Source organism: Meleagris gallopavo, chromosome 17 (genome assembly GCF_905368555.1).
Source record: "Meleagris gallopavo chromosome 17, MGAL_WU_HG_1.1, whole genome shotgun sequence".
Lineage (NCBI taxonomy): Eukaryota > Metazoa > Chordata > Aves > Galliformes > Phasianidae > Meleagris > Meleagris gallopavo.
In genome coordinates, this window is record NC_139420.1 from 7,135,768 (window position 1) to 7,149,632 (window position 13,865).

General features: G+C 50.8%; 1 protein-coding gene across 3 annotated transcripts in view; it reads left to right on the forward strand.

The window, feature by feature from the left end:
• The window catches only part of MYO18B (myosin XVIIIB), a 44,878-nt gene extending 31,538 nt beyond the window's left edge, over positions 1-13,340 (forward strand). Inside the window, exons 40-44 of one of the 3 annotated variants that reach the window (XM_085238651.1) lie at positions 4,440-4,573; positions 5,007-5,048; positions 5,215-5,376; positions 11,048-12,141; positions 13,133-13,340. In XM_085238651.1, coding sequence (XP_085094777.1) covers positions 4,440-4,573; positions 5,007-5,048; positions 5,215-5,376; positions 11,048-12,140 — 1,431 coding nt within the window. In that variant the 3' untranslated portion in view covers position 12,141; positions 13,133-13,340. Of the gene's footprint in view, positions 1-45; positions 2,254-2,290; positions 4,335-4,439; positions 4,574-5,006; positions 5,049-5,214; positions 5,377-11,047; positions 12,142-13,132 lie in introns of those variants that run through there. The other 2 variants (XM_085238655.1, XM_085238652.1) reach the window with 2 other exon arrangements.
• Positions 13,341-13,865: the final 525 nt, after the last annotated feature.

Sequence of the window (13,865 nt, forward strand, 5' to 3'; positions counted from 1 at the left end):
TAAGTCATGGTCTGCACCTAACGATTTTTTTATTTAAATAAACAGTTGCAAGGCTGTGGACTCACCAGGCGCTGCTGGGGTTTAAGAAGCTCACAATGGGATATGATCATTGCTCAGCTGGGATTGGGAATGGGTCTTGTTTTCCGGGGTCCTGACAACTACTACCTCTACACCAGGTTTTCCTTCTCGCAGTTCAGTCAGAACTGGTGGCTCTTTACATCGTATTAACCCCTGTTCCCTTACCTCTGGTGGGTTTCAGGACAGCTGTGTGTCCCTCGCTCACCCTAAACCCAATCGGGGCAGCTGGGAGGCAGGCGCTGTCCGTGGTGCTGGCGCTAACCTGCAGCGGAGACAGCACGGCACGGGGGTGGGCAGCACCCATCTGGGTGGCACCCAACCCATAGCAGGGGGATGGAACTAAACGGTCTTTATGGTCCCCTCTAGCCTAAGCCATTCCATGATTCTGTGACAGGAGCTGAGGAGCTGCCTGCCAGGCAGATGGCTCTGCCTTATGAATTTTGTAGGAAGAATGATTTCTGAAAGCATTTCAAACTCTGCAGCATCACATAGAGGGACGCAAGTTTCCTAATGGAGGGGGCAGCTCTTGTCCCTGACTGTCTCTGTCTTTTCTTCAGTTTCATGTCCTGAATTTCCTCCAAGAAGCTGCAGCTCCTCTTGCTACACAGCAGAACCTGAGCTGTGGCATGTGGTGAGGGGTGGATTTCAAAGCTAGAGTCGGTCCTGGGGAGTGTGAAACCAAGCCTGGGTCTCTTTGCTCATTACTATTCTCATGCATTTATGCTCATCCCAACACGAGCCCTTGCCTTGGTAGGGCAGGGAAGGATGCTCTGAGCCACACTGCTGCACCACAACATCTTGTAAATTCATCTGCCTTTAATGAAGCTGTGAAATTCATCAGTGTAATAATTAACTACTTCCACAGAAAATCAAAGTACAGATGCTAAAATATTCTTCACATGGATATTTGTGGAGTTTTTTGAAGGTGAGAGTCACAGTGTAAATAACCATGTTTAAGATTCCTTTGATGGAAGATAGCCTTTGTACTTGCAGCCCTGTTATTACCAAGTCTAGAAAGGCGTAGCATATCATAGCCTGGTATTTATTTATTTATTTTTATTTGCAAACTTTAAGGTTGGGTTTATTTGGGCAGTTCTAGTGAAGCTGAGAAGAGAAATAGGGGAATTATGTGCTAATGGACACCAGCCCAGCCCTCAGACCACCTCATTGCTGCCCCACAGCCCTTGTAGCCCTTCCTCTGGGCCCTGCAGCATTGTTCTTTCCCTTAAATGCCAATGGTTTAGGCTAAGAACAATGACAAGGTCACCCAATGGAGCGGCCCTTTGAGGTGAGTTTGGGTGATGGAAAGTGGTGGGTGAAACTCCACCGTACACGCTGATTAGCTGTGCCTTGCAGTGGGCATGTGATTTCTGCTTTTCCATTGGAGCAGCAAATTGCTCAGGAAATCATCAGCACTTAATGGCTGCTAACAACACTGACAGTGCTGCTGGTGTCGGGGCCCCATCCCACTTGAGACTGCAGCCGTGGAAATGTTGTCACTTCAAACTTTGCGAGAACCCGAAAGCTAATTACTTAATTTAAAAAAGTAATGATTGATGAATACTGCAGGTGTATGCTAACTTATTCAGATAGCAGCAATCCAAATTGGGCTAATTAGATTACACTTCACCTCGGGTGGATGAGAATGCGGCAGTTGTGTTGTGACAGCAGAGCCACAAACATAGAGCAGAGATGCGGCGCTTGGCATTCTGCACATCCCAGTAACTGCTTTGCTGCTGCTTTTGCTTATCTCTTCCTAACTTCTACTAAGTTTGGGATTTGGGTGCTGTATACTGGGTTGGTTCACGTGCTGATGTGTGTCCGTGGGAAAACCTAGAATGGGATTGTCTGCAAAAACAGGCAGAAGATATATTTTATTTAATGATGATAAAATATAGATTAAGCAGACGTTTCTGAGCCAGGTGGGTTGGTTTCTGCTGCATCTGAAGGGTTGGTTAGATTGGTGGAGGGCTCAGCTCTGCATGCTGGGAGCAGGATTCAATATTGGAAATTCATAGCGTCACAGAACATAGGGGTCAGAAGAGACCTCTTGGGATCATCCAGTTCTCTTACCCTAGGTCCAGCAGTGCTTGGCCCAAGTAGTTCCACCTGTGCTGCCTCTGCAGGCAGTGCCAGGCTCTCCCCGCATGAGGGGCAGACTGTGATTTTTCTCAATAGAGGCGTTCACCCTTTTTTCCTTTTCCCTTTTCAGCAACGCTTGGAAGCTCTGCCCATGTGCAGATGTTACCACTCAGACCCATTGCTGTACTAACAACGAAACGCTCTGTGCATTTACATTTAGATTGAAACAACATGTGTCAGAGGTGTCTGATATCTTCCTGAGACAGCAGTGGGCTGACACTGGGATGTTTATTGTCAGCTTGCATCATGAAGATAATTTTTTGCATTCAAAATCTAATTATATTGACATAATTATTCCCTTCCATGAGACAGTTGTAGGGTACGGTATGTTGTGAAATGCTCTCAGCTCTGCATGGCACTGCACTTTGTGTTTGATCAACTCAGTACCTGTGGCAATGGCCAAAGTGCCACTGCTGGAAGGAGCCTGTCGTAGCACTACAGCTCTGCCTGAGCACTTCACTCTCCTTTAGGATCAGGAATTCTCAGCTTTCAGGTCATCCATGAGCCCAGCAATCTGGGGGCTCCTTCTCGAGGACCCACCTCAGCGCCTGCTGAGTTAGCAGCAGCAGAACAGGGAAGAGGAATTAAATGCAGACAGCAAACTACATACTTCATTTGTGCGGCATCCTGGAGCCAAGGATTTTGCTCAATAGAGGCTCTTATCAGGGCTAGGGAGTGCTGAATTTTGGGAAGCTTCTTGGCAGTGCTCAGGGTGTTACCAGTATTGGCACCTATCCAGAAGCAATGGCAGTACGGTGCAACCCTATCTGGGCTATTTCTTTGCATGTTTTTATGAACTGGAATGCTCTTCCCCTCGGGTCCGGCCACCTGGTGATCCCAGAGCTCCTGTTATTTGCTCTGACAGCCCACTGGCTCCCACACTGTGGCCTGTCGCAGCCCACGCTGCAAATCATCTCTCACCTTGTCACCACCGAGATGGCAATTTTACAGCTGGCAGCCTCAATCATGTTGAATTTGCAGCTTGCGCTCCCTCTCCTTTTCTCTTTATCATGTGATGGTTTAGGGAAACTGCACAAAGAGTTCCTTTTGGGTTCACTCTGAGAAGAGCTGACATCAGATGAGGATGGGTCAGGCATCCCTGGTGCTGTGGGTGGTGCCAGGCCTTGTGCTTGTTGTGTTGTGCCGCTTGCCAGGGTTTTCCTCCCTGCAATTTAAATTATAAATTAAACTTCTGGCTTTTTTATAAGCTGATGGTATCTCTGGAAAGTGCTTTGTTTCTAAGCAGGCGTGTTTAGAACAAAGTGTGAGTGGCCCCAGCAACCTCCCATAGTAACCAGCCCCACACTGTCCCTGGAGCTCTGGTGCTCAGTGCTCCGAGACCCAGTTCTTTGAGATGTGCCATGCAGGCAGAGATGCTCATGCATGGTATCATGCTCAGCCATTTGTTATGCTGGGTGTCACAGTGTGATTTAGCAGTGAGGCAGCAATGCCCCAAAATCACTGGATGAGCACAGTGCAGCTACTGTGGTGTGCACCTGAATCATTGCAGTCTTTGCGTGCCCCCCAGCACAGTGATGGGCAGCCCCACTTTCTAGGAAGGGATGTATGGCTTGGAGCCCATGACTCTCTTCAAAGTTCCTTCTATTTTTTGTCCAGGTTTTATGCTCTGTGTTGGGCTGCGCACACACATGCTGATCTGGCACTCAAGAAGATGTCGCTTTTTACTAATTACTCATCTGCACACCCTGATAATGCACTGCTACAGCGACGCATCTCATGGAATCATAGAATGGTTTAAGTCAGAAGGGATTCCCAGAGGCCATCTGATCCCACTGCCTGCAGTGCACAGGGAAACCCACAGCTCCATCAGTGCTCACAGCCCCATCCCCTGACCTTGGGTATCCCCAGGAATGAGGGACTACCAACTCTCTGGGCAACCTGTGCCAGTGTTTTGGTGCTCTTAGCATAAAGAACTGGTTCCGTACATGCGTCCAAAGCAAAGGTTCTTAATTCTGGAGACACACTCACCTTTCTGCATAACAATTTTTGGTTTCTCTTTATGTTCTGCCCTGAACTCGTTACTGTTTGCTCAGTGCTATCAGTTTCCTCCCACTGAGGGGTGCTGGTCAGCGATGCATTGGGACACTCCAGTGCAGGAGTGTTGCTCCAGCAGTTTGCTCATTATGTAGGATAGGGCATGCATTACATGCTGGGTTTGCAGGTGGTGGGTTGGGAACTGATGCAGCGTGGTCCTGCAGGAGCAGCAGTTGGCTGAGGCGGCGGCGGCACGACAAGGGCTGCAGGCAGACCTGGGCACGGCCATCCGGCGCATCGCTGACCTGCAGCTGGCCCTGGAGGAGCTGCGCGCCAGCGATGACAGCGATGCTGAGAGGTGAGGGGGGAAGGGTGAGCTAGAATCCACAAGCTCAGAAATTCGCTCCTTCATAGTAAGCGATTTCCAATACAATTGGCACATTACAGCGAGGTGAGAAGTGCTTCCCGGCAGTGATGTCCTCAGCTGCTACGCTTGGCAGCAGCACAGTTCTCTGCTCCATATCCTTCCCCAGTGCCGGCAGTGCCCGGTGGTGCTGCAGTCGCTGTGCCCTGGGCTGGGATCGGAAGAAGCAGGAAGCAGGGTGGGGGTTGGTAGCCATGCGATGTGCTGGGAATGGTCCTGATCACTGTTACCTGGCTCAGGCATAGACCTGCTGTCTGTCAGTGGTGGATTTTGACACTTCTCACCTGGAAAAGTTTTGCACTCGCCAGCCTCATGCAGACTTTTGGGAGGCTGTGCTGCTGCTGATTCTGTTGTCTGCTGTTTGCAGCGTGCAGACGGCGCGGGACACACTGTGCTCCAGGAGAGAGATGTGAGTGAGCTCTGTGCGGGGCTGAAGGAAAACCCCTCAGGATCTCATCCAGCCTGAAACTGAGCAGGGCTGCTGGGGGTCACTGTTCCTAATGAGCTGCTGGATACAGAGGGTTCTGCTCCCAAACTCCCAACCTGACACTAACAGGACTCTGCTCTCCCCACAGGGATGCCTGCTCCAGTGTTGGCTCTGTGCTGAGCCTGGAGCCCACAGAAAGCCTCTGCTCCTGGCCAGGCTCATCTATAGGCTGGTCATCCCCAACCGGTGGCAGCGTGGCTGGGAGCATCTCGACGCTGTCTGTTGGCAGCCGCAGCACCCACGGCCTGAGGTAAGGGACTGCCTGTGGGGATTGCACCACTGTTTTTTGTTCCAGATGAGATATCTTCAAGGATTCGAGGAAAAAAGTCTATTTGTGAAAACCACTCACAGATCAGCCCAAAAACTTTAACAAGAGCCTTAAGTTATCAGTTTGTTAATTCTTAGCAACGAGAAATACATCCCACCTCCTGTTCTGCACAGCACATTGTGTTTGGGATGGTTCAGCTAAGGAAAGATGTTGATTGGCTTAGAGCCCGCAAGGCTCCATGCCTGACGTCTGCAAGGATTTTGCAAAGCTGAGTACTTTGCAAGTGGAGAGCAGTACAGGAGACCCAGGGCAGGCACAGGGGTGACCGGAGCACGACACAGGCCTGTGGCGTCACTTACCTCTTGAGTAGTGTATATGTGACAGCAATGAGCGTGTGTTGGCGTGACGTGTCCCACCCAATGTGGACAAGGAGTGGGGGAACTGATGGAGCTGAGGTCGCAGCATCCAACTGGGGGGAGTCCAGATGAAAGCCACTACATCAAAACCATGCTTCAAGCGGTGTAATATCCCTTGATGTATTCTCCAGAGATAATTTAAAGAGGCGATGCAGCCTATTTGAGGATTTGTATGCCATATGCTCGCTTTTTGCTTCTGAAGAAACAGTATGCATTTATACAGTTTTAATATGAAATATGTTAATTTCTGACAGCAGTGCTGCCGGGCTGGAAGCAAGCTGGAGGGTGGCCCAAGTGCTCGTGTGGCTGAACTGCTCGGCTCTGCGCCATGCAGCACAGGGATGTGCAGTGACATCCGCCCTGCACTATGGCCAGCACTGCACACACCTTTGACAACCCCCTTCTTGGTGTTGCATGTGTGTAGCAGGTGAATGGGATGAATTTTGTAGTATACCAAGGTTGGGAAGCATCTCAGAAAGGTGGTGGTGGGTGCAGAGAGGGCACCTGGCTTGCATGGCGCTGGGGAGACTCTGCTGAGCAGCTCCACATCCTGTGCTGGTGCAGCATGGGCTGAAGCAGCTCCAGAACATGAGCCCTGAATAAGGAAGGTGTTTCCCCTATTTTTCATGTACGGATGTGCCGAATGATAGCATTATAACAAACGGAAGAAAGGTTTTTTATGTATCATGTGCTCTTGGCATTGGTTGCTGCAGGATGTTGCAGCCAGCAGTGTGAGAAGGTGGAAGGATGAGCAAGGTCATGCAGGACTGGGGGTTGCTGCCTGCAGCGTGGGGCTCGGGTGCCCCTCCTGTAGTGGCCTCAGGGATGGTGTACAGGGACAGGCAGCACAGGAAGCTCTGGGAGCAGTTGCTGGGCTCATTCCCCTCAGCACCACTTGACATCCTTTGCTCCAGCTGATCTAGCTGTGGTCCTAAGTGCATGGCAGTAAATCAGAAGTTATGGCTTATATTGTGTTTGTGAGATGAAGTATACTGGAATTATAATAAAAAAAGCAGATATGTAGGCTTGGGAATTAATAAAAATAACTTACTGGACTGACCATGGCCACGGTGAAAGGAAATTCACACCCAGACCTGGATATAGTGTGGCATCTGGGGTTTGTGAGAAGGCCAATTTTAAATCTCAGTGTGGTAGCTGTGCTTGGCTTCAGCTAATCTGTGGTGGAAACATTAGAGAGGAGTCAATCTGAAATGCAACAAGCAGAATAGGAGAGGCAAGGTAATAAAGACGAGATCAGCACAATGAGCTCTTCCGTATCAAGATTCCTTTGTCTTACACAAGCACCCAGCAATGACAAATGAATCTGCCTAGCACTCACTTCTCAGTCGTACACATGGGATGTTTCCTGAACAAACAGCTGTCAAAAGCTAGGGGAAGGAATATAAGGCTATTACTGTCAGGGTAGTGCACAGACAGGAGAGACTTGATTAACGCATTCTTTAATTCTCTACTATTTAAATGCTTGTACAAAATGTTGGACAGCAGGGCTAAGCCTCACTAAGCATGACACATTGCAGAGTTGGAATAAGCCTTCCATTTTTCATTAGGAAGCAAATTCCAAACTCAGTGGGCTTATCCTGCTGCTTGCTGCAGAACATCCCTGCAGAGCTGCTGACCCCGAGGTGCAGGCAGGGACACCCCAGGCACAAGGCAGAAGGCTGGGCTCTGCCATGCTGATTTTAATTGCATCGAAAGCAAATCATTGCACTGAAAGCTGGGAGCTTCTGTAGATGATGGTGTGGTGAGAAAATCCTTTTCTGAAGGAAATGAGGCCAATTTCTTCTCTCTCCCTGGAATGGAGTTATCTTGGCTCTATTTATGAGTTACCAGGAAAAGCATCCAAGACGCACTTTTATGCCTGGTCATGTGTTGCAGTGCATGTGTGGATTTTATTGTATAAATTATTTCAACTACCATAATTGTAATCATGTTAATTGCTGTGTAATCTTCACTAATTATTGTTGTATGTCATTTGCTTTGGTGTGAATGGCATATTACAGAGTCCCGTTTGGCTCACAGATGCCTCAGAGTTCTGCATGAGGCCCTATTTTTGCCCATGACTTAGGGAAATCTCTGACACCTGGCGACCAGCAGTGCTTTGCTGGGTGGTTGCAGCGTGGTTGAAGCATGGGCAGAGGAGGACTGCTGCAGGACAAGGCTGTCTTGCATTCGTGCCTGGCTTTTTCAGAGTGTAATTAATAGTAAATGAGGTGTAACTTCAGTGCCTTTGTGGCACCAAGGCGTGCAGCAGCAGGGGATGAAGTGCTGGTGGCTGGCGGCAGCCAGGAGCCTTGGGGATCTCCATGGAGCACAAAGCTGGGAGCTGCTGCAGAAAGGCACGTCAGTCTCGTTTGTGTTCTTCCCGAGAGAAACACACAGTGTGATATTTTGATCTCAGATACAGATCTTTGTGGTGGTACCTCCAGGTTTTGGCAACATTGCTTCCTTTGAGGAGAAGCGTTAACAGCTTTTGTTGGAAGGACTCAAGTGTTTTAGGTGCTGGAAAGAAAGAGGAAAAGTGTCAAATGCTGAGCAATCCCTGCAGTGATTTCCTATGGCACAGTGCACAGCTGCCTGCACGGAGTGGCTAAGCTTCAGCCCTTCTGCTGTGGGGCGGGGGTGGGTGAACGTGGGGCAGACACAACACTTTGCCACCCCCTGGTATCAGGTTGGAGCTGGGGGCAAACACTGTGCTTGCTGCTGCCCCTTTGCTTCAGGCTGTAAAGATTTTTATAAAAATAGTAACTGTCCATCTTGCTGAGCAGGGCGATAAATAGCAGAGTGCAGACTGGCTGTGTTACAGCCCATTAGGGTTTCTTACCTCTTCAGTTCCCTTTTATCTCGGTCTTAAAAACCAAAGCAACACATTGAAGCTGACTGTTTAATTTATGAAAGTCGGTCATGCAGCAGTCAGTTTACACTATTATTTAGAAACACAGAGAATGATTGGAACAATTTCCATACAAATTCTCTCTGAAGGATTACACTAGCTATTTAGGTAAGATGCAATTTAGGATCCTAAAACCCAGCATTACCAACATGTCTGAAGCCATTAATCAGCTGGACGCTGGGTGCAGCAGTGCGGGCGAGTCCTGGAGGTTGCAGTGTTCCACGAGATTAAAATTGTGGTTAATTCCCTTTGCATTGGATAATCAAGCAGTTTCAGACCCACTGATGAGCTGAGGGCACTGGGGGCTGGGGGAACAGAGTGTCTCTGTTATCCCATTGCTACTGCAGTTGCTTCCCTTCCCTGGCCACAGAGTTCGTCTTCAGTCCCATGTAAATTATTTCACGGGTCAGCAGAGCCCGCTCTGAGCTCGTCCGGTGTTGTCACCAGGATTATCCACTGTCACCCTGTTCCCATGGCAACCCGAGCTTTCTCTGGGCAGGATGCTTTATTACTGCCGATGGAAAACCTGATGGTTGCTCCTACACTCCTGCTGGGCTCACCAAGGTTTGTTTGTATTTGGGTTCTGTTGCTTTACTTTGCCCTTTTCTCTCTCTTTTCCTCTATTTGGTACCAGATGAGCTTAGACCCAGGCAGCCTTCCCATTGCAGCTGGTTTCAGAGTCACCTTGGTGCTTTCTAACCCTTTTGATGGGGATACTTATGGGGTCCCTGTGCCCAACACCAACCACAATGCTTGTGTGTGTCCAACTTCCTGGTCTCACCAACACGTGGCTGGGAGTGAGCAGCCTATAGATAGTAACTGGCTATCATTGTGCTAAAATTACACTGCACACAGCTCTACAGAGATGCTTCTTTTTTTCTGACGTGTCCTGACAGCATGGCCCTTCTCCTTTCCCTGTAGTGACACAGGCAGAAAATATATTTTTTCAGCCCTTCAACTGAAAGATGTAGGGGTGAGGGTGCAAAGTCACACCAGGGGTTTAGTGATGTCAAAGCCACAGGGATTGCAGCCCCTCCTCAGCTCTGTGAGGACAGGAACAGGCTTGACGCAGAAAGCCCTTTTGCAGTGTGCGCCAAGATCTGGCCCCTTGAGATGATGAGTGTTCCCATTTGCTGTGGGAACACTCCCCAACTCCTGTCGCAGAAGAGCTATTCAGTGCCATTGGACACTTTGGTGAGGGACCAGTAGTGCCCAGGGGAAGGAGGGAGTGCCCTTGTTTCCACCATCCAGCCGCTCTATCTCCATCCCTGTCATGTGAGGCTGGGGGCAGTGTCACTGCTGTAGTGCCAAGGAGCAGGGCTGGTGGCAGGACCATGGCTGGTCCTGGCCGTGGACCTGCTGAGGTCAGTGCGGAGGGACGAGCCATGTTGTGATGTTGGTGATTGCTGTTGCTGTTGCCCTTTCTGCTGTTCCATGTCTACACTCTATAAAAGCTGCAATCCTGGTAGCAAGAGCCATCTGTGCTGAGCTGATGCCATTCCCTGGGTAGCACCATGCAGAAGGCTCTGTCAGCCCATTGAGGTGAGGGCTGTGTATTTCTGGGTCAGAGTCCTGTTAATGCCAGTGGGTGGCGGGGCTCGCCCTTGATGAGCACACGGTGCCCACACCAGAACGTTTGCGTCATGGCTGCTTGCAGGGTGAGCTCCCTCCCCACACGATCACTCTCACTTCTGCTCACTTCTGACAGCTGCTCTTCAACGAGCAGATTTTTCCCCACTTTGCATTCGCTTAAGGGGTGAAAACATGTGCTGTGGGCAGAGGGCAATCCTGGTGCTGCCTGGCAGGGTGATGTGCTGCTGTCCTGCTGTCTTCAGAGCCCCTCTGCAGGGCAGACCCCGCATAGAAGCAGGTCGTCCCTCAGCTCTGCAGTTGTGCCCTGCCCAGGGCCGGCCTTTGTGCTGCTCCTGCACTTCCCTGTGGTTTTTGCTATCTGGAGGAGCACCCTGCAGTAATGTTAAGACGCATTTGGTTTGTTCAATGAGTTGGTTTCATAAAATGTGAGCATAAATTTGGCTTAGGCAGAAAGAAAACAAATCCTATATATTGCTATAATATGACGAGAAGAAAGGACATTTGGAGGTGTGTGTTGCTTTGGCAGAGTTAAAGCGGATGATGCCATACACTGTATGCTACAGTTAGCTGGTTTTGTTTTACTCGGAGTTATTTAAAGACAAAATCTTTGGGCACTGCTGAACTTTTTGTTGCTGCAATGAGTTTTTTGCTGAGATTACCATGCAAATATCAGCTTTTTGCCCCTGCTGGATGGGATTATGGCAGCTTAAGCTAATGACACTCTGTTGTGCAGGGGGAGCAGAGACACCGCAGAGCCCGCAGCCACCCGGCCGGGCTCCTCCTTGAGCACTACGAGATCCGTTGATGCTGCAGACACGGGGAAGGCTGTGAGCCCTCTGCTCAGCACGAGGAGACGGGAATATGGAAAACCTCCCTCAGACAGCACGGAGCTGATGAGTTCGCTGGATAAACCCACAGCCAGGTCCCCTCTGCCCAGCGCCTCGGCCGCGCTCTCTGACTACGTGGGGGAGCTGCGCAGGAGGAGGGCGGTGGAGAAGGAGCAGGGCCCGCTGCTGGAGGACACCGCGGCCCTCCCCATCTACCGCACCACCGGAGCCGCGGCCCTGTGGCGCAGCAGGCCTCGCCTGGGGGATGCGGGCACCGAGCTGTCCGGGGTGAGCGATGGAACCGACGGCGGCCTGCCACGCTCCTCCAGCCTGCGCAGCCTGGCCCAGCAGCCGGGCGAGCCCACGCTCTCCCCTGTGCTGAAAAGAGCCTCCAAATTCGGTTCCTGCGATTCCCTCCTGCTGTCCCTCGGCGGCCCAGAGCTGCTCGGGCCGAGGCCGTGGAGGAGCCGCCTGGAGCCATCAGCCGAGGAGGATGGGCAGGCTGCAGGCTGGGCCTCACCGGGCACCGGGCTGGGAGAGGGGCTGGTGGGAGACCCCTGTGCCTGGAAGATCCCCACCCTCGGCTTTGAGAGGAGAGCCAGCACCGAGCTGGAGGAATTCCTCCCGGCCATTCGCAAATCCCGCTCCACCAGCAGCCTGGCCAAGCCCGGCAGGGACAGGAAGGACGGCCATCGGGCCCTGACTGTCCGCTTCCAAGATGAGGCCGTGGTGGGCGATCCGGCATCCTCCAGGAGCAGGAGCGTGGCACAGCCCGGCCTGGCCCCCGGCGGGGACCGATCCGACTCCTCCTCGTCCTCGGGCTCCATCCTCTCCTCCAGGAGCACCGACAGCATCAAGCAGCGGCTGTGGAGGTCGGACGGGGAGGGCTGCAGCGGGAAGGGCAGCACTGAGAGCAGTGGGGAGAGCCACCGGGCAGAGGCAGAGGGGAAGGAGGATGACGTGAGCAGCATCATGAGGAAGTACCTGGGAAAAGAGTGAGGTAACAGCACCGAGCTGCGAGCCCCGGGTGCTCTGAGCTCAGAGCAGTGATGGCAGCTATATCCCCAAGCTGCTGCCTGGGCCTACTCTGTACTCCTGGAGCTGTGTCCTCTGGGTCCTATCCTATAGATAGCCTTCAGCCCTGTGTCTGCTGGGCTTCCTGCCTGGGCACCAAAGGTGACCCCCTCTGCAGCAGGCAGCTCCAGCTCCCAGTCAGGCTGTGTCCTGTAGTTAGCAATTGCTTCTGACAACCACTTGGATCCAATTTTCGGATTACAACTGACACTTCGAGAATTAGGATTTATTACTGCAATCCAGGTTTGAAAGCAAAGTCCCTAATGAATGCGCCACAACTGTAATTAAGTGTTTAAAATAGATTAGGAAAACATTTTGTAAAACCATTGCCTTTAGACGAACTTATTGGGTGTCAAGCTGTGACCAAATTGACTAAGCCAACAAAAGAAGGGAGCGCGTGTTAATAAAACATTTCTTTCCAGGAAGCAAAATTTGCATAATGCAATGTCCCACTTTCCCCAGACTTTGTCACTATTACAGCAGTAACTGGACTCTGCGCTGTGCACAAGTGAAGAGCCGCCAGCAGGCTGAATCCCATCCCTCTTTTGGAAGGGCACCTGATAAGAAATATGCCATTCAAACAGGGCTGAAAGGGGCTCCCCAAAAGTCATGAGTTTTACAGCTGATGAGACTTTTGGCTATAATCATACCACAGTTTCTGCACGCTCCTGCTCTGTACTGTATCACCATGGGGGTTATCAGGGTCAGCACTTTCTCCTGCAGTCTCCTTGCTGTCCAAGGTGCCTCATTCCATTGTGGTGCTTCCCAGAATTAAGCAACACAGCTGAAGGATGTTTCTGGGTCTTGGTGTGAAATGCAGTAACTGGAGTGGAGTGTGAGGTCCAGTCAAACTGAGCTGCATGTTGAAGAACACACAGTACAAGCTCTCACTATATATGCTTTTCTTCTATTTTTAGTTTCCAGAAGCTGAGTCTTTATCTGAAGTTTTATAATTCCATTCATAACTGAAGCTGGACACATCTGCAGTTTCATGACTGTTGCCTGCTGGGACATCTTCTGGCCACACCCCACTGCCATGAAGGACAGCATACAGCACCTGTTGCAATGGGAGGCTGTATTCCCATGTCTGCTTGGTTTTTACACAATAAAATTTTTGCTTCTTCACCCCAAGCCTCCTCTTGCCTTGCATTTCCATGCAGTGTCACTAGGTATGCTGAGGGGCACGGGGTGCTCCCAGCTCTACTTCTCAAAGTAAACCCGCAGGCAAGGGACTTCCCACCATACCCTCTGTTTGCTCCTCACCAACTCTTCTTATGGTCACAATCCTATTCCCTAGAAGAAACCCCACATTTACTCATCTGTGGGGTGTTTGTGGCACAACTATACAGGTGCATGCAGCACTCTGCTTCCCATCAGTGCTTGGCTGGAAGGCTCTCACCGGGTTGCACAGCCCGTTGTGACCTTCTGCCTTTGGAAAGGCAAATTGGGCAGTATTCAGCATTCAGTCATGCTTTTTGGATTCCTCCCATTCATTTCTAATTTAAACCAAACCATGGCAGCAAGAAACATTTTCCTTGTCACAGATGAATGCAAAACCTTCGTCTCTGGGTTCCCGTCAGCAGTTTGCTCAGCCCTGTGTGCTCTGTAAGCAGTTTCTCACTCCCAGCAGCGCTGCAGTGCCAGCAGCAC